Consider the following 17,265-nt stretch of genomic DNA (forward strand, 5'->3'; position numbering starts at 1 on the left):
TCCTCCTCCTCTTCCCTTCCTGGACCCTCATCAGCCGTCCCCATAGCAGGGGCCCCGGAACCCCCTATGGGGCCGAGAGGCTGCACTGACCAGTGTCCTCGGCTCCTGGTCACCACAGGTGGTGTCCTGGCGGAGGACACAGGCTAGGCCCCGCTGACCACCCTCCGCCCGCAGTGCCCAGCGTGTAAGCGGCGTCATGCGGAGAGCACGTCAGTCTCGGGATCTGCTCCACGAACACTCACAGGTGGTGGCGGCAGTGGCCGGGAGCAGGGTGATGTTCTTGGGTGAGTCCTTCTTGACCGGCACCGGGGGCAGCTCGCTTTCCCTCTTGCGCCTTTTGTAGGGGACAAAGAGCCGGACCGGGCCGCTCTGCAGGGAGAGGCAAAGGGGGATGAGTGGACACCCACGTGTGGCTCTCCGCCCCGACCACATGACCGGCCTCAAGACGGAGCTGCAGCCCGAGGCCCGACCCCTCTGTGGCCCCAAGCTCCTGAAGACGAGAGGAAAGGCCTCCCGGACAGAGCGCATGGGGGCTGCCACCCCAGACGAGTCCTGGCAACACCGTGCTTTCAGGGAGCCCTGGGAGACAGGGAGGGGAGAGCCCGCAGACACTGGCCCCCGGCCCGGGGCCTGGTGGGGCAGGGGCAGCGGGAAGTGGTGGAAGTGAGGGGCGTCCCGCTGGCCCTCTATGCCGCCCTCCAGACCCACCAGGGTCCCCTAGTGGACTTCCAGCCCGCTACGCTCGCCCCGGCTTCCAGAGTCCCCACCGGGCTCCTTGTGAGGTCACTCTCTGCTGGCCTCCTCCACGAGGAGACGCTGCCACCCCACCTTCTGCTGCGGCCAGCACCGTGTCCCCAGACTCACATGTGAGGCCCTGCCCCCAGGCCCAGCAGTATTCGGAGTAAGGAGGCCACAAAGGTTCAATGAGGTCTTGAGGGGGGCATCCTGATGGGATTAGTGTCCTTGCAGGGGGAGCCCTGGATCTCAGGCGGGGCTGCCAGACTCCCCTGCAGTGAGGAAACTTCTGAGGCCGGCCACCACTGTGGTGCTCTGGCCCCGCAGAGTCCCCAGGGCCCCTCCTCCAGCTCTCTGGACACAGGAGGCTCTCGGAAGCCTCTGTCCGCTGCCCCGTCTCTTCCTCTGTGCGGCTCACACACCTGTTTCTTTACACGTCTCAGAATTTTGGGGGGCCCTGGACACTTCACGTGATGTGTTGTAGCAACTGTGTAGGTAACCCTCTACCTCTGGGCTCCCGGCTGTGGCCGTGGGGGGCCAGGTGCCCACTAGGCCGGCAGCGCTCCACTTGGTCCGCTTCCCAAGTGCTCCACACACAGGCGGCCCCGCCGTCTGAGCCAGTCGTCCCAGGCTCCTTTACCGGCTGGCTCCTGAGGGAAATCTTCGAGGAGGGCTCCTCGCAGCCATCACCTTCCCTGGTCCCTGGTGTCACTGGCTGAGCCTCTCCGCTCGGAGCTGCAGGGACGGGGCTCACGGCCCGGGGCCTGCCACCCTGTGGGCGAGGTGGGCTGGAGGGACTGGGGAGGGGCAGGTCCTGGCTCAAACGTCAGACTCAGAAGATTTTCCTGCATAAACGTCTTTTCTGTTGTATGCCCCCAGAATAACGTCCAGTCACCTTAAACGGTTGCTTTTTCTTTAGTAACTTTCACCAGTTAAGGTTATTCCTCTGGGGAGCGGGCCCATACCACCGTTCCTGTCGTGGAAGCCAACACTCCTAAACCTGATGGAGCCGGGTGTCCAGGTTGCTGTCTTATGGACTGTGCCTTTTGTTTCAGGTCTAAGGCATCCTGGTCTAACCCGGGACACAAAGATTTTCCTGGGTTTCTTCTCAAACTTTGTGAGTTTTACGTTTTGGATAAATTTTGATCTCTGACCCATTTTGAACTCGTTTGTATGTACAGTGTCAAGTTTAGGGCGCAGATCGCTTCTGCGCCTATGAATGTCCAGCCATCCCCACACGCTGCACTGGGGAGACCCTTGGGGGACTCGTGTGGATGGCCGGCCTGCTCCTGGATGGGCAGTCTCCCTGCACAGAATCATGCAGTCTTGACAACGGAAACACGGCGACTCTGCAAGCCCAGATTCAGCCTCTTTCCCTACACCCTCCTGCTCTCCTATTTCTTTTCGTTCCGACATGAATTTTAGAATCAGCTTGTTGACAGCTACAAAATCCTGCTGGACCTCTGAAGAGAACTGTGCTAACCACACACCAGTTTGGGGAGAACCAACGTCTTCACTACGCTGAGGCCCCCTCCAGGGACAGTGTGTAGTCACGTCTTCTCTGACTTCTTTCGTTGGCGGTTTCTAGTTTTCAGCGTACATACTCTGTACATGTTTCGGCAGATTTACACCTGAGATCCCAGCGTTTTGGAGTGGCTGTAAACAATCAACCATGCACTCTCACCCCCTCAGTGGAACCCAGTCCCTCTTACTGCTCCTTCTGTCCTCGTGAGATCTCTGAGGGTCTCACCTGCTGGTTTTCCCAAGCAACCTTTACAGCTATTTTATTTTCACAAAAACATCCCACTGGTTATTCTACTAGAAGGAATCTATACATGATCTATACGTGAACTAAACAGTTTTAGGATATTTAGTTTTTCCACTTAAGAGCATGTCTCTATAGTTTTTTTCTGTATCTTCTAATAATTAACCAGATGAGTAATCAAAATTTAAAAAGAAAACCTCACTAAGCAATTCTTACTTAATTTTAAAACGTTTAAAAATAACACCTAACGACAAGGAGAGCTCACACACAGCTGGCGGTCCACGCGCCACTCGCCGACGTCACGCTCTGAAGGCTGCACGGGCAATGTGTGCTAAAATTAATCAAAGTTCACTTTTTAAACAGTTAAGAATTCAGCATAAATATTAGAAAACACATTAAAAGCTCTGTACACAGAACAGTCCAGGGTGGTGTTTTTTACAACACCATGTTAAAAAGTGTGGAACGTAAAATAGGATGTGTACATTTGTTGTCACCATTAAAAAAAAAAAAAGCATCTTTGCTTTTGGGGTTAAGATGTGACATCACAGGAACTGTCCATCACTTAGGAAAGTTCCCTTTCATGCTCCTGAGCAACCCTGGGGGCCAGCCCCGGGGCCCACTGGAAGCATCACACATCGAGGAACATCTGAAAAGCAGAACTAGCTCGGGGGAGACAGCGAACAGGTGAGGACCGCAGCAGTGCTGCGGGGATGCCAGAGCAGAGCGGAGCCCGCACTCACCAAGGTCATGTCATCACAGCAGGCAGCACAGGTGCAGGAGGCCGCGTGAGGGTTCAGGATCCCGTCCTGAAGAGCAGAAAGTCTCACAACGTCAGGAAGTCGGCCCCATGCGAGCGCCGTGACCCTATACTCCAGCATGTCCCACCACGCACCCCCACCCTGGAGGGCAGCCCATCTCCCCAAGAACCCCGCTCCTTCCTGCAGCGTGCAGACTCCCCACCAACACCCCGTGGGCTGGACCACAAACAGGGCAGGCCTCTCTGTCCCTGTCCTCCTGGGTCTCGCTCACGAGCACGTGTCATTAAAGTCTGACTCTCATGCTCGGACGGAAGCCGTCATGCTGCCCACCAGTCCTTGCCTCACCGTGCGAGTAACACCCTCCTGGGATGCCAGGGAGGCAGGGCACAGCCCATCTCACGGCGGGCGAGTGGGGGTCTCTCCCCAGGGCCTGCACACCTGGATGAGGCACTGCAGCGGCCGCCCAGCGTAGCGGATGCTCCTCTTCCAATCCTTGCTGCTGGCCCTGCCCGCCATGGCTTCAAACTCCGTTGGGCTGTACCAATTCTCCCCCTGCTTGATGCACCGGCCCCGGCCTCCTGCAACCACACGTGAGCGTCAGGAGCAAACGGCCAGGCCCGCAGCTGCCTTCTCCTGCCTCTTCCACGGCCGACCACAACCACTAGTGCACCCTATCCACTCCCTTGGTGGCCCCCACAGTGAATCTGTGGGCCCTGCTTCCAATCACCCGCCAATCCCCCCACCACCCCAGGGTCACCACGAGCTCGTCCATGTCGCACACGGCGCTCACAACCTCTGTCCTACTTGCAGAACCTGGGCCTCCGGGTCACTGAGCTGACCCAGGAACTCAGAGGACTTGGCCCAGCCCTGCCCACCAGGCCCCGGTCACCACCATTCCTCAATGCACCACCCCCCATTTTCTTAACAGGTTCACGTGTCATTACAGCCGTGCTGGACCCTACTTATTGTGGGGGGCCACAAAAGGAAGGGACGCCTTGAGCCCAGGCAGCAGAGCCCGGGGGCCACGGCTGCTGCTCACCAGAGCCCAGCCGGCTCTTGTAGAGGGTGCCGCTGACGTTCCGGCACCGCACCGGCAGCTCCCCGGCGTACACCGACGGGTCCCAGTTGTACTTGGTTCCACCCTTTTCTTGGCCGGGAGCCAGAGGAGTCGGAGGAGACTGGGGGCCTTGAGCAAAGAAAGCATTTTAAAAAGAAGAGACAGAGAACGCACCCCAAAACAATAGTAAGCACGGTGAACACAGCTTGATTCTAGCAGCAGGTGGCCCAGTGGTCCCCAGACCATCCCAACTCAGCTGCACTGTCTCCTCTGACTCTGGGCAATGCCTTCTCTGCCTGGAAAATTTCCCTTTTTCTACTTAAAACTGAATAGAATCTGATAAATGAGATTCACACAAAGTGAATGAGTCTTCCCCCAGAATAAACTCCGACTGGCAGTGTTTTGCCCCTGGCGCACGGGGTGGTACCTGGAGTGAGGGGGGCAGCGGGTGCCTTCAGCCCAGCAGTCTCCACGATGCTCCCATCCGTGTGCACAACGATCAGGGTGGCCTTCTCGGTGTTCAGGCTGTCCCCAATCTGAAGGGCTGTCCTACCCGACTGCAGGAAAGACCGCCCAGAAGTTGTCTCAAAGGACAGTGGGGGCAGGACACCTGCGTGCTGGGATGTGGTCCTGCAGGGGTTCTAGCTGACATCACCACCGGGAGGCCCACCATGCCTCGCTCCCCTAAACAACTCACACGCAGAGCCAAGGCCAAGAAGAGGCATCGCCAGGTCTGCGTGGCCCTGAGCAAACGCTCACAAGCCCTTGTCCAGGTTAAGGAATGATTGTGTCCCTGGGCTCACCCCCGCCAGATCACAGGTCTAAAGGGAGGCTTTCCAAGAGGCTGAGTCTACAACCACAGCCAAGGCCTGGTCCAGGACCCCTTCCTGTGCCAGTGTCACACCCAGAGGCTGGGGCCTCCGAAACCGGGCTGCTCACACGCCTCTCCAGGGGGCTGGAGGCTGCCCTGACCATGCCTGCCTCCCTCAGGCCAGTCAGACCCCCTCCTGTCCCCGCTGGAGCCGAGCCCCACTCTGGCCACCCCGGGTGCACTCCTGGGCCCGTCAGCTGGTCAGCTTTCCAGGCTTCGCTCGGACAAGCCTAGGGTAGACTAGAGACCTCAAAGCACTCTGTCCAAACGCAGGGTCTGGACGCTTTAATGCTCTCCCAGTCAGAGAACACGACTAACTGAGGCGACGTGGGGAAGGACGCCGGCTGCAGGCAGGAGCCCACCGCCTGGCTACCAGCAGGGCATCCTCACACCAGAGAGAATAAACTGAGTTTCTCAAGTCTGTCCTCCAGAGTCCTTCACTACCCTGCCCTATTACACTTAATCGTGTGAGCTTTCTGTCCACATCCAGCGATAAGAACTCAGCTTTTGGGTATAGTGTCCCAGGTGTGTGATCAAGGCTAAAAAGACAGCGACCACTTCCACCTCCCCTTCCTAGGGACCCAGGGCCACCACCCCACCCCCCGCCCCCAAGGTCTGTGGAGAAGCCGGTGAAGGGGTAGGCGGAAGTGCTCCCAGGCCAGCTTACCAGCACATGTCCTGACAAGGAGGCGGCGTTGGCCACCGATGTGGTGAAGACGTTGTCCGCAGAGGCGCCCACGTTGGCCACAGTTACGGTGGTCACCTCTACAACACAGGGGCCTGACTCAGCGCAGGCGGACCCCTCATGGCGGGTCCTGGTCAGGTAGCGCACGGCGGGGGAGACCTAATGCTTTCCACGCAATGTTCAATTGATGTTTCCAGACCTCAGTCTACATGACTCGGTTCCTCCGAGAAAGAGGCTTCTCTCTCCCAGCAGAGCATTCTGTGCACAATGAAAACCCACAGCGTGCCCGCCCCCAGACAAGCTCATGTCCATACCCCACTTCCCTCCTGCCCCCCCATCTGCCGCAGATCTCTTCCTCCTTAAAAGCTCATCAGACCTGCCTGTGCCTCCCTGCCCCCCACCCGCACCACGTCAAGCTCAGCCCCTATCAGCGGCATCTGTGCACAGGGGGGCTGCACCCCCACCACCACTCAGCCACCTGTCACCCCCAAACAGAACCCGCTCCTCCTGTCTGCACACACCTCCTTCACCAGCCTGCTGCCCGGCAAACGCCCCCTTGGGTGGCACAGCGTTCTAGAATGTCCCATGTTGAGGGCGGTCTCTGGCACATGGGAGGTACTCAAATTGACAGAGAGAATCCTGCACGTTCCGTCCACCCCACACTCACGAACCTGCACTAAAAACACCTACTGCCCATCTGTCTCTACTGTGTCCCAGGAGCCCAGTGCTGAGGGGGTCTGTCTGGAAACACACACACTCTCAGTCTAAAGAGTGACAGACAGTCACAAGCAGCTGTCTGTCCAGAGGAGACAGCCTCAGCTCAGCAAACGTGTCCTGCTGAGTTACTTACACCTGGACTTTACCAGGCCTCAGTAATTCATACAAAAAAGTTTTACCGTTTTAATACGTGTGAAAAACACAACAATAACAAACTGTGGTTACGGGGTGGGGGTGGAGGGGAGAGGGAAGGGATAGATTAGGAGTTTGGCATTAATAGATACACACTACCATATAAAAGATAAACAAACAATAAGGACCTACTATACAGCACAAAGAACTACATTCAATATCTTGTAATGAGCTGCAGTGAAAAAACCTGAAAATCTGTTTATATATATGTATGTGTGTGTGTACGTCTATGTATAACTGAATTGCTTTGCTGTACGCCTGAAGCTAACACTGTAAATAAATTTCAATTTAAAAAAATACACAACTATAAAATTCTGCCAAAAACCCCCACATGATGTAGATACATTTCTCTGGTGTTGCAATGAACGGTGTCTCTTTTTTGGGTTCAGAAAATACATGCAAAGGACATAAACCTGAAGAAAAACCTCACAGTCCAAAATCTCAGCGTTAAACCAGAGTTTAACAATGAAAATGTAACTCTCTAAGGGCCACAGAGCCTGCCTCCCCCACCTTCTGCAAAGATCCCGAACACACCACATGCAGACCAGGTACGCTGACCCAGATGCACCCGGAGGCGCGGGACCTGGGCTGCTGGCACAGGGCTGAATGAACACCGGAGCAGCAGGGTTGTGAGGCCGCTGTCCAGTCCTGAAACCCATGAAGCTCCTGAGGGGAAAACTGCCTTAGGACACTCTCCAAGGGTTCTGGCACCCAGCTCTGAGGGCCCTCAGGAGCCCCCAAAGGGAAGGGAGGAACACTTGGGAAAGTCTCTACCTCCTTCGGACAGCACCCTGGGGAGGCACAGCCTCTAAAGATCGCTTTGGGGCGGGACTCACAAAACTTGATGAAGTTCTGTGCTGCAAGAACAAGGTGCGCCGGCAGCCCCGTGGTCCCCGGGAAGGGACGTTCCATAAAAGGAAACGAGGGGCAGATAGAGACCTGGAGGGGGTCTGAGGAGCACCGGGCTGATCTCTGGGGTCACTGCCCCCGAGGCTGCGGCCCTCCCAGGTTGGGTGAGCGCTGCTCAGTTCACATCTACACCGGCCCTTGGGATTCTGGGTGACCAGATGCGCCCACTCTTGGGCTCCTCCAGGGCAGGGTCCACGTCTGACCCCCGTGTCACCAGCACCCAGGCAGGACAGACGGAGGAGAGGACAAGCAAGACAAGAAGCAGGTGCTGAGAAGGTTCCGGAAGGAGCGCAGATTGCTGAAAGGACGGGGTTGGGCTGGCACAGGGAAAGGGGTTCAGGGAGCACGTGTGCTGCACGGTGGCTGCAGGATGCTCACATGGGGCAGATGTGCAGGGACACAGAGCACACAAGGTAGGTGAGAGGCATGTGCAGGGGGAGGAGGTGGGCTGGCCGGCCAGGCGTGTGCAAGGCAGGTGCGCGTGCGGGGCCAATGTGCAGGGCAGGTGCGCGCGGAGCAGGTGCGCAGGGCAGGTGTGGGGCAGGCGCGGACAGGTGCGTGGGAACCGCGGGCGAGCGGCACTTGCCTGCGAAGGCGGCGGCCGCGGCGGCCTCGTCGGGGCCAGGCAAGGCCTCGGCGCCCATGTCCATGTGCCCGGGCTCGGCGGCCATCACCGCCACGGCCGTCACCCGCCGCGTCTCGCGCTCCGCCTCCGAGTCTCCGTCCTCCTCCGAGTCCTCGTCCCTGCTGAGCACCGGCTCCTCTGCCTCTCCTCCTGCCGCGGCCGCGGCCGCCGCCGCCACAGCGGCCGCGGCCGCCACCGCCGCCGCTTCAGCCAGGCCCAGCTGCTTGGCGGCCGAGTCCGAGTCCTCCATCCGGACTCCACCGAGCCCGCCCGAAGGCCGGGACGGGGCCCGAAGCGCGCCGCCCGAGGAGGCCGCCCGAGCGGGCCGAGCCGAGCCGAGCCGAGCCGAGCTTGCCAGAGGAGCGCCGCCCGAACCGAGCCGAGCTGAGCCGAGCCGAGTCCGCCCGAAGACGGCCGCCGAGCCGAAGCCGCCCGCCGAGCCGAAGCCGCCCGAACGGGGGCCGAACCGGCACGAAGCGGCCCAGTCGCACAAAGCCGAGGCCTAGAGCCCGGAACCGAGGGGGGCCGAAGTCGTCCGAAGTGCGGAGCCGAGCCTGCCCGAATTGGTCCGAGGCCGCACGAGGGCTTTCGTGAGGCTCTGCGCTAGCCGTCCTCAGCGCCTATGAGGCCGCGCGGGCCGCGACCCCAGCCAACTGTGAGGCCGACTCTCGCCGGCCTCCGACGCAGCGTGACCCGGCCAAGAGAACCTGGTGCCGCAGACTCCGTTCGCCCCCGCCTCCAGCACGAGCCGAGTCCTCCCGAGGTGGAGCCGAGCGGTGCCGAACGCTCCCGAGCCTTGATCCTTACGAGCCTCGGCTCTCCGCCTCCTCCTGTCCGAAAGTGCCCGAGCGCTGTCGGACATGCTAATCGGGCCTCGGCCACGGTTCGGAAGCAACTCCCGAAACGCGGCGCCGTCGAGCCGCTTCGGGAGCAGAAGCGAAAATGGCCGAAGGGACGCCGCTCGCGTCCGGGACCGAGAGGCTGCCGGGATCGAGGCGGGCTCGGCGGGCGGGACGGGGCGGAGTCCGGGGGCAAGATGGCGGCCTCGCGGCGAGGTAAGGGGAGAGGGGTAAGGCGCTCGGGCAGGTCGTCCCGGGGACCTGGGGGACGGGGTGGAGGTCGCCCCGGGAGAGCGGCCGGTCGTCTCGGTTCTTCCCGGTGCGGGAAGGGCAGAGTGGCGGGCGTAGTACGCCAGGGCATTACCGGGTGGACTCAGCGGTCCGCAGGGTGAGATCCCGGCCGTGGAGAGTCCGTCCGGGTCCGCGCTGCCGCCCCGCGTGGGCGCGTGCGGGGCTGCAGACCCCCGGCGCTGCGGTTACCCCTGCGGGGACAGTCGGTGCCCGCGCTCGGGGCGGACGCGCGTGTTCGCTCCCCAGGGGCCCGTCTGACCTGCGGAGCAGCGGCCGCTCCGCGTACCCCACCCGCCGAACCAGAACCCCTACAGGGCAGAGGGCGGGCGAGCGAGAAGGGCTGTCCGGGCTAGGGGCTGCGTGGGCCGGGGGCTGCCGGGGCCGAGGGCTGTCCGGGGCCGGGGGCTGCCGGGGCCGGGGACTGTCCAGGGCCTGGGGTCCCAAGGAGGTGGGGCGGGGAGTCGGGCACCCCTGCTTTGAAAGCGGGCACTGCCCTGCGTGCCTCGGCTGCTCGGGTTCTCGGAGCAGAGGTTGCACACCCCGAGCCTCGCCCGCTCACTAGCACAGCCGTCTAGGGGCCGCCCCTCTCAGTGGCCAGGGTACCTGCCTATCAGCGCCTCGTTTAAAGTGCTGACCGCCCAACTTGGAGCCGCTCGGCTTGTGTAACCAGGGGAAAGTTCGTGTGCGACATGGGTTGTTCACTCAGCCAGATAAAAAGGGCAATTTCCATACCTCAGCTGTCCGCTGTTCACTGGAATGACTTGTGCCAAGAGATGGAGTGGTGAATAATCTGGAGGTCAGTTGGGCATCTTACAGAGAATCAGCCTCTCTGGTCTGAGTTTCATTCAGACCTTTCTTGGCATGAGGGCTACAAATCACCAGACCTTTGACCTTGGAAGGCCGCTGGTACTGGTCTGTATGTGTTTTTATTTGGTGGAAAATTAAGTTTATACCAGAGCAGGACTTCTTGGCACCCCTGGAATATTACCTCAGGGCAAACATTTGTTCTCTTTGCTGCCATGTTTAACTTCTGTTCTGACACACCTGTTCACGGCTCCGCTATTGGAGTAAATTGTTGACCTAAAATGCTGAGTTCTAAAGGCCACAGCTGTATTTAGTGAGAATGAGCTCCTTTTTGTAGGTCTGAAATCGTTAGAACAGCATATCCGATTGTAACTACCCTTGGTGTTAATTATTTAAACCCTATACCACTCAGGATTTTTATACGGCATTGTTTTCCCTGAGCCCCATACCTTTAATCTGTAACAATGGGCAGCTGGCAGAGAGATCTGAAGTTCTGAAGCAAACCTTCGAGAGAAGACTCGGGAGGGAGGAAAACCCCAGTTAACATGGAATCCACCCAAATAACACCAGGTGTCTAGGCGGCCTAGCTCGGGTCTGGAAGAGAACTGATCAGGTTTAGGGAGCACACTTCCTGTAATGCAATCAAGTGTGCGAAGGAGCCGGGCTCAGCAGCCCTCCTTGGCTTCGTGCTCAGTACGTGCTGCCTCTCCCAGAGCCAAGTTCTGAACATCACATACTCAAGTCCTGAACTGACCCGCTTGAGACCCCCAGCCAATTGAGACTCCACAGAGGAGCCTGAATTGCTGGAGGAGGCGTGGCTCATCCTTTGACAACCCCCACAAAGCTCCCCCAGGCTGGGAGTTCCTCCCCTGCCCCTGGGATGGAGAGAGCGTGCCAGCTGGTTCGCGTCGCTGCCCTGCCTGCTGTTCGGCAGCACAGCTCTGATGGGGTGTTTCCCAAATCCTCAGTAACTGCTAATGTATCTACCCATCACGAGTGTGCAGCTAGCGTGAACCTCTTCAGAGAGGAAATCTGACCCAGGGTACGTCCAGTCCAAGGGTGGGCTGAAGATCTCTTCAAACACAAACTCTGTAACTCGGAAGACCCTTCCACACAAAGTGGGGCTCTGCTCACTCCAGGGCACTGTCACCTCCAATGAGGGGAGGATGTGGAACTGCTCTGGGCTGGGAGACTGTCCAAGAGATGCACCATTAAAAGAGACTGGATTGCTGGCTTAGGAAATTCTTAGTTTTGGAGTGATATTTGGGGCCATGAATAAAATTCCAGAGGAACGCCAACGTCTTACCAACGACAAAGACTTGTAACCTGAACCAGAAAAGATTCTCAGATGTACACTTGTGGCAAACATGCAGAAACCACAGAAGATGAGAAAAGCTGCCTTTGGCTCTTTCCCTGGTGGAGGAGTGGATCCTGCCTGCTGGCGTCCTGCCTCAGGCAGGGATCCGGCCTTCACTGCACAGGTGCGCCCTGTCTGCCCACCTCAGGTCCAGAAAAGCAGGTGGTCAGATCCTCCTGGGCCGGTGCAGGGTGCTGGGGAGGAACTAGCTGACGGCCGCGAACAGGTGGGAGGAGGAGGACAGGCCAGGTGCACGTCCCACTAGGACTTGGGGCCTCACTGCCTGGTACCTCTCTTCCAGGGAGAGCCTCCTCTGCGGTGGTATCCTGCTGCTGTGTCCCCGCGTCCCCAGGCCTCCACAGGACGACTCCTGAAGTTGGCCCTCAGCTCCTGCCTTTTGCTCCTTTAAGCCCCCATCCCACCCCCCCCTTTCCCGTGAGCTCCAAGTGGTAATTCCACTTCCAGGTGGGAGGTTGATAGAGCTTCCTCCAGTGGAGCAGGCTGGCTCCCTCGCCCTCCTGCCAGTCTCCCAGGGGTGGGGGTGGGGGTGGCAGGAAAATGAAACCCCTCACTTGGAAAGCTTATAAACTCATTTTTTAGCATAAACAAACACGAAGTATCCAGAGCTCAGGGAAGTTGTTTGGGGATATTTAACTGTCCCCCAAGAGAGAGAAATGCATTCTCTTTGAAGAAAAAGGAAAAAGGCATCTTTTTCTCTTTGTCTTATAACTGGTACCTGGGTCGGGGGATGCCACCTGCTTGTGGTCACCGAGGATGTGCCCAGTTCTCTTGCTCCAGCCTAGGACATCCCCGGGGGGGAGCCCCAGCCCCACCCTGGAGCCCACAGGGGGCCCCGCCAGGTAGAGGGACACCTGGGGAGGTATTAATGGAAGCCAGGCAGGGGGTTGGCGTTCAGGTCTCCGAGGCCACCTGCAAGTGCCTAAGCTGGGCCCGTGTGTCTGCAGGGCCTCCTGTCTGCCCCCTGGGTGGGCGTCCCCCGGGGCAAACACGTCTGCTGGGCCTGAGAGTCCTTAACCACTGGCCAGCTCTCGTCCGTCCCTCTGCAGGCGCTGCTTTATCTGAGGGGAACGTATTTTGCCCTTTATTTCCTGGCTACACTCCTGATGGTCATGTATAAAAGTAAGTCACACTCAGAAGGCAGCTTGCAGGCACAGGTGCCCTGCCTCCTGCGACCAGCTCCACTCTGTTCTCCAGGTCAGGTTTTCACTTACCCTCACGGTTACCTGGTCCTTGACCTGGCTCTGCTGTCTCTGATGGGGATTCTGGAAGCAGCTCAGTTATACCTGGGTGAGTTGACTGAAAACCGTATAGTACTTGGGATAACACAGTTGCTGGCTTTCCGCGTTAACCTGTAAACGTTCTTCATTTTGTAATGTGGTTCTTAGAGACACTTGATTTAAACTGCTTAACCATTGTTTTGTGGGCCTCATCTAAGTGTCAGTAATGATTAGTTTATCCAGAAGCTTTGTCCACAAGACAATACTGGCAGCATCCTCGGTGGGGACACTTCCTGTTTGGAAGGCTATTGGGCACAAGCCGCTGGGTGACGGACGGCACCGAGATTAGATCCCAGCTTAGCCATCACGCCGGGGCCCCACAGTATTCACCTCACCTCCTTCCTCCCCTTCCGTTGGCCTCAGCGGTCAGGAGGTGAAGGATCTGGAAAGTTCTGTCATGTCTCCACCAGGGCTCCCTCAGCCCCCTAGTCCAGCTCCCAGGGCCCCAAGTCTGGAGCCCCTTACAACACCCTGACAGCCAGCTCCCAGCTCCTCATTGCTCACCGCTGGTGTTCAGGCCCCCAAGTGCCCCAGCGCAGGCACAAGTCTGTGATAACGCCTGTTTCAAACCGGATGGTGCTGTGCATGTCCCACTGACCCATCTAAAAAGCGCTCCTGTAGTTGGAATCGCTGATAAATCAAGGACAGCTGTACCTCCAGGCCCCGCACACCTGTGACACCCGGGCAACAGCAAACGGGTGCGTGCTGGGGACTCCAGGAGTGGATGGGAGCCGATCTCCTCAGCTGTCCTGCTGAGCTGGCTGGGCAGTGGCAGACCGCACCGCCGTTGCTGGGCCCTTGCCCGCCTGCCCTTCTTCGAGCCCCCGTGCATGCTGAAGGCTCCCGGCCGGGTGGTCAGCCCATGGCAGCTGGAGCTATGCGTCTTCCGTGCTGACCCATTTGTTTGTGAAATACGCGCTTGCTTTGTTTTTTTGTAATACTCCTGAAGTTTTCCAGAATGACCTTAGCCAAGAGTAAAACATTTTTGGAAATGTTAAACAAAATCTCCTCAGTCCACCTGGAATTAGGAAAAGGTGTCAAAATTCAATTGGGCTCTTTTTTTTTTTTTAGTTCTTTTTTGTGCGTGGGGTGGGGGGTAATTAGGTTTATTTATTTAATTTTAGAGGAGGTACTGGGGGTTGAACCCAGGACCTTGTCCGTGCTGAGCATGTGCTCTGCCGCTTGAGCTATAGCCTCCCCACCGGGATCAGTTCTAGAAATGCTGACTCCCTCTGCCGCCCACACGGCCCACCCGGCTGTGATTAAAGCGTTGCAGCTGCCGCTGGCTTTTCCCCTCTCCTTGGAAAACATGCCCCTTTTGGGGTTTGCTGACACTTGTCTTTCTTTCTTTTTTAACAAAGGGGCTGGGGATTGAACCCAGGACCTCATGCACACTAAGCAGACACTCTGCCCCTGAACTGTGCCACCCCCGACACACACACCTTCACGAGTCCCGTGCAGTGGTCACGGCGGCGTCTTCTGCTGGGAGTCCTTGAGCGCCACGTGGTGTGATAAGCTGGTGTTGTCTCACAGCCTAGTCGCCAGGGCCCTCGGGCGCGTACCTCCCAGAGCCCGGCTCACCTGTCACATCTGTCTGTCCTTCAGGTGCCAAGGGCAACCTGCTGGAGGCTGAGGCCCCGCTGGCCGCCAGCCTGGTCCTCACGCTGGGCGACGCCCTGCTGACGGTCTACTTCCTGCTCTGGCAGACACTGGTGCTGCGGGCGGACTCGGTCCTCAGTGCCACGCTCCTGGCACTGCACAGCCTGGAGGCCGTCCTGCAGGTGGTGGCAATCGCAGCCTTTGTCAGCTAAATGGGCGGTGCCCAGGCCCCCAGGACAGCCCTGGACAGGCGCCTCCTCCTGAGAGCTAGACTGTCCCCCAGCCATCACCTCCCTTGCCGCTGACCCGCTGACCTGCTGACTTTCCGTGGTGTCAGAAGCTCAGGTGGTGTGGGTAGTCTGTAGATCTTCGGTGGAGGTGGGGCCTGGAACCAGGCAGAAGAGGGCGCTGGGGCCGGGGGCTGGGCACGGCAGGAGCTAGGATGGGGCTGTCTCCGAGGGGAATCACAGGGACAGGTGTGCAGCCCCCGCCTTTGGCTGGTGAGGCCCTCACTTCAGCTGCTACCCCGACCCGTGAGGACAAGGGACAGGGCCCTGCTGAAAGCAGGCAGCCAGGCTGGTGCCTCTGGGGGTCTGGCCACCTCCCTCGGGCTTGGGGTTGGAGGTCCCTGCTCTCTGGGGTCGGGCGTGGAGCTTCGGGACAGCGGTAGGGGACAGTGGCCCTCCACCATCTGCAGGCCCGTCCTGGACCAACAGTGCACTCAGCCTTCCTTGAGAAAGTAAACAGCAGGGGGCCAGGCGGCACGAGGCCCACAAGTCCTGCCCCTTGGGGATTCTGAAGAAAGGTGATCTGCAAACCCCAGGGCTGAGGAGTGGGGGCTAGAGGCTGGATGTCACACTTTGTCCCGGAAGGATTCCAGCCATGGGGTTGGTTTTGCGAGTGCGCTGTGAGTGCTCCGTGAAGAAATCCAAGCGGACGTTTTCTAGTAACTTTCCTTCTTTTGATTCAATCGCACATTTTCTGTGTTTAGAACAACCTTGTGTTCAAATATCTGGATATTTTCTCCTCACTATTTTTTTTTTAAATAAATGTTTATATTTCTCTGAATTTCTCCTAATTAAAGCCACCTACCTCCGCCAGCGTTCTCCAGGGTTCTCCCCCGGTGCTGGAGCGCAGGCCCCGCCCCCACCTCCCCCAGCAGCCTTTGCGCAGCACTTCCTAGTCCTGGGTCCTGGCCCTCCACAGGGGGCCACACTCTGTCTGCCTTGTTCTTTTTATTTTTTTATTTTATTTTTTTTAATATACAAGAGCCAAAAACATTTATGTCTGCCTTGTTCTTGGGGGGCGGGGTGGGGGGACTCGAGAGACTTTTGGCTTGGGACGAGTGCACGCCTGTAGCCCCGAAGGCCAGGTGGAGACACCCTCCCACTTGCCCACCCTGTCCATTCAGCAGTCCCCACGTCCTGCTGCCCTGGGCACTTGCCCTGTGGACTCAGGGAGGCTGGGGTGGGACGGAAGCGCCTGCTATTCGGGGGATGCTCAGTCCTGCCCCTGCAAGCCCAGGGGGCGTGGCATGTTGCCCGCCAGGCTCATAACCTGTCTGGGGGTCTGGGCCAGGCCCTTGACACCCCCACCGCTTTGGCCACAGGGCATAGCATACTCAAGGTGGCCACCAACCAGCCTGGGCCTCCAGGCCCCTCGCTGCATCTTTGAGAGGGTCAGTGCTCCAGATCTGGACCCACTGGCCATCACGCTGATTTCAGGCGTGGAGAGTGCCCACCTCAGCCACTCCTTCCCTGTGTGCCTTCCCATGCGTCGCACATCTGGGCTCAGCTCCCCAGAAGGGCCGGGGCAGGCATATGCCTTCCCCTCCGGGTTGTCGGCAGAGTGAGGAGAGAACCAGGAAGCCAGGCCTCAGGGGCAGGGCTGGGCCCGATGGTGAAGGCCACTTCCTGTGCCCTGCATGAGCTCCCCAGTAATGCCCCAGATAGCAGACCTGCCCTGGGGTCCTGGCAATGTGGGAAAGGACAGCACCCCTGACCTTCCAGGACTGAGTGTGCCTCTTCTCTGGACTCCCCAGGAAGTGCTCCGTAACAGCCCCAGCAAACACACCAGCTGCCCTGCCCTTCCTGGACCATGACCCTGGGACCCTGCCTCCTGGCACACCCTTTTCTGCTCCCCCCCACCCCAGAAACAACAGTGGGAGCCCTGGGGTCCCTGCAGGTGCCTACCACTGCCGGGTCTGCCCTCTGCCAGTTCACTTCCTCTTCTCCCAGCTCGGTGGGCACAGCCATCCTGAGGGTTGGTTCAGGAGGAGGAAAGGACAGAACTGTGGGCAGAGCTTGGGGCCTAGGCTCAGGAGGGGTTCACTGCCCAGGCAGCCTCATGTCAACTATTTGCCCTGCACTCAAGGACAGCCTGGGCCACAGACACCCCAACCCCCTCATCAGACAACCCCGCCCTTCGGGTGCCCACACTGGACTGGAACGACACAAAGAGAATTGAGGAGCTCCTAGATGGTGGAGGAAGGAGACCCATTCACCTGGCAAGGTCAGAGCGCAGGACTGCAGGGTCTCTGGCTGGTGATCCTGCCTTTGAGACCCACCCACAGACTGAAGCCTGGCTCTAGAGCTCCCTCCAGACCAGGGGGGCCCCCTCTGAAGAGAATGGGACTCTGCCCTGGGTCCTGGGGTGCCTGAGGCTGGGGGACACCTGGCAGGGTCAGGTCTGATCTCCCCAAGATTCCTCTCCACCCCTCTGGGGCGCATCAGCTCGGCCTGCCCCTGGAAGGTTTCAGAGCTT

General features: G+C 58.9%; 2 protein-coding genes across 7 annotated transcripts in view; one reads left to right on the top strand and one right to left on the bottom strand.

Moving 5' to 3' along the window:
* DEAF1 (DEAF1 transcription factor) overlaps window positions 1-9,236 on the bottom strand; it is a 24,136-nt gene extending 14,900 nt beyond the window's left edge. For 3 of the 4 annotated variants that reach the window (XR_012509451.1, XM_074371326.1, XM_074371323.1), the window contains exons 1-8: window positions 8,276-9,236; window positions 5,854-5,951; window positions 4,743-4,872; window positions 4,298-4,444; window positions 3,697-3,836; window positions 3,241-3,306; window positions 2,766-2,831; window positions 243-369 (exon numbers count right to left, since the gene is read on the bottom strand). Coding sequence is in view for 3 of the 4 variants with exons in the window: in XM_074371326.1 (XP_074227427.1) it covers window positions 243-369; window positions 2,766-2,831; window positions 3,241-3,306; window positions 3,697-3,836; window positions 4,298-4,444; window positions 4,743-4,872; window positions 5,854-5,951; window positions 8,276-8,564 (1,063 nt within the window). In the remaining variant the exon portion in view is untranslated. The remainder of the gene's footprint in view (window positions 1-242; window positions 370-2,765; window positions 2,832-3,240; window positions 3,307-3,696; window positions 3,837-4,297; window positions 4,445-4,742; window positions 4,873-5,853; window positions 5,952-8,275) is intronic. The other variant, XM_074371325.1, reaches the window with a different exon arrangement.
* On the top strand, window positions 9,196-15,570 carry TMEM80 (transmembrane protein 80). Of its 3 annotated transcripts, none has more exons than XM_074371330.1 (5): window positions 9,196-9,369; window positions 11,907-12,040; window positions 12,673-12,745; window positions 12,821-12,913; window positions 14,509-15,570. In XM_074371330.1, the coding sequence occupies exons 1-5, from the start codon at window positions 9,351-9,353 to the stop codon at window positions 14,712-14,714; spliced, it is 525 nt and encodes a 174-aa protein (XP_074227431.1). In that variant the 5' UTR covers window positions 9,196-9,350; the 3' UTR covers window positions 14,715-15,570. The 3 variants fall into 3 exon arrangements, 2 of the variants coding, with proteins under 2 accessions (XP_074227431.1, XP_074227432.1); XM_074371331.1 differs by having other exon boundaries at window positions 9,217-9,369; window positions 11,907-11,926; window positions 12,652-12,745; XR_006725219.2 differs by lacking the exon at window positions 9,196-9,369 and having other exon boundaries at window positions 11,907-12,913; window positions 14,265-14,651.
* The last annotated feature ends 1,695 nt before the right edge of the window (window positions 15,571-17,265 follow it).

The sequence above is a fragment of the Camelus bactrianus genome, chromosome 10, assembly GCF_048773025.1.
Source record: "Camelus bactrianus isolate YW-2024 breed Bactrian camel chromosome 10, ASM4877302v1, whole genome shotgun sequence".
NCBI lineage: Eukaryota > Metazoa > Chordata > Mammalia > Artiodactyla > Camelidae > Camelus > Camelus bactrianus.

What these genes read in the sequence shown, in the direction of transcription:
- TMEM80 (XM_074371330.1), top strand. An exon ending in ATCCCACCCCCCCCTTTCCC is followed by an intron (nt 12,041 to 12,672) that starts GTGAGCTCCAAG and finishes GTCCCTCTGCAG; the next exon opens with GCGCTGCTTTATCTGAGGGG. An exon ending in CCTGATGGTCATGTATAAAA is followed by an intron (nt 12,746 to 12,820) that starts GTAAGTCACACT and finishes TCTGTTCTCCAG; the next exon opens with GTCAGGTTTTCACTTACCCT.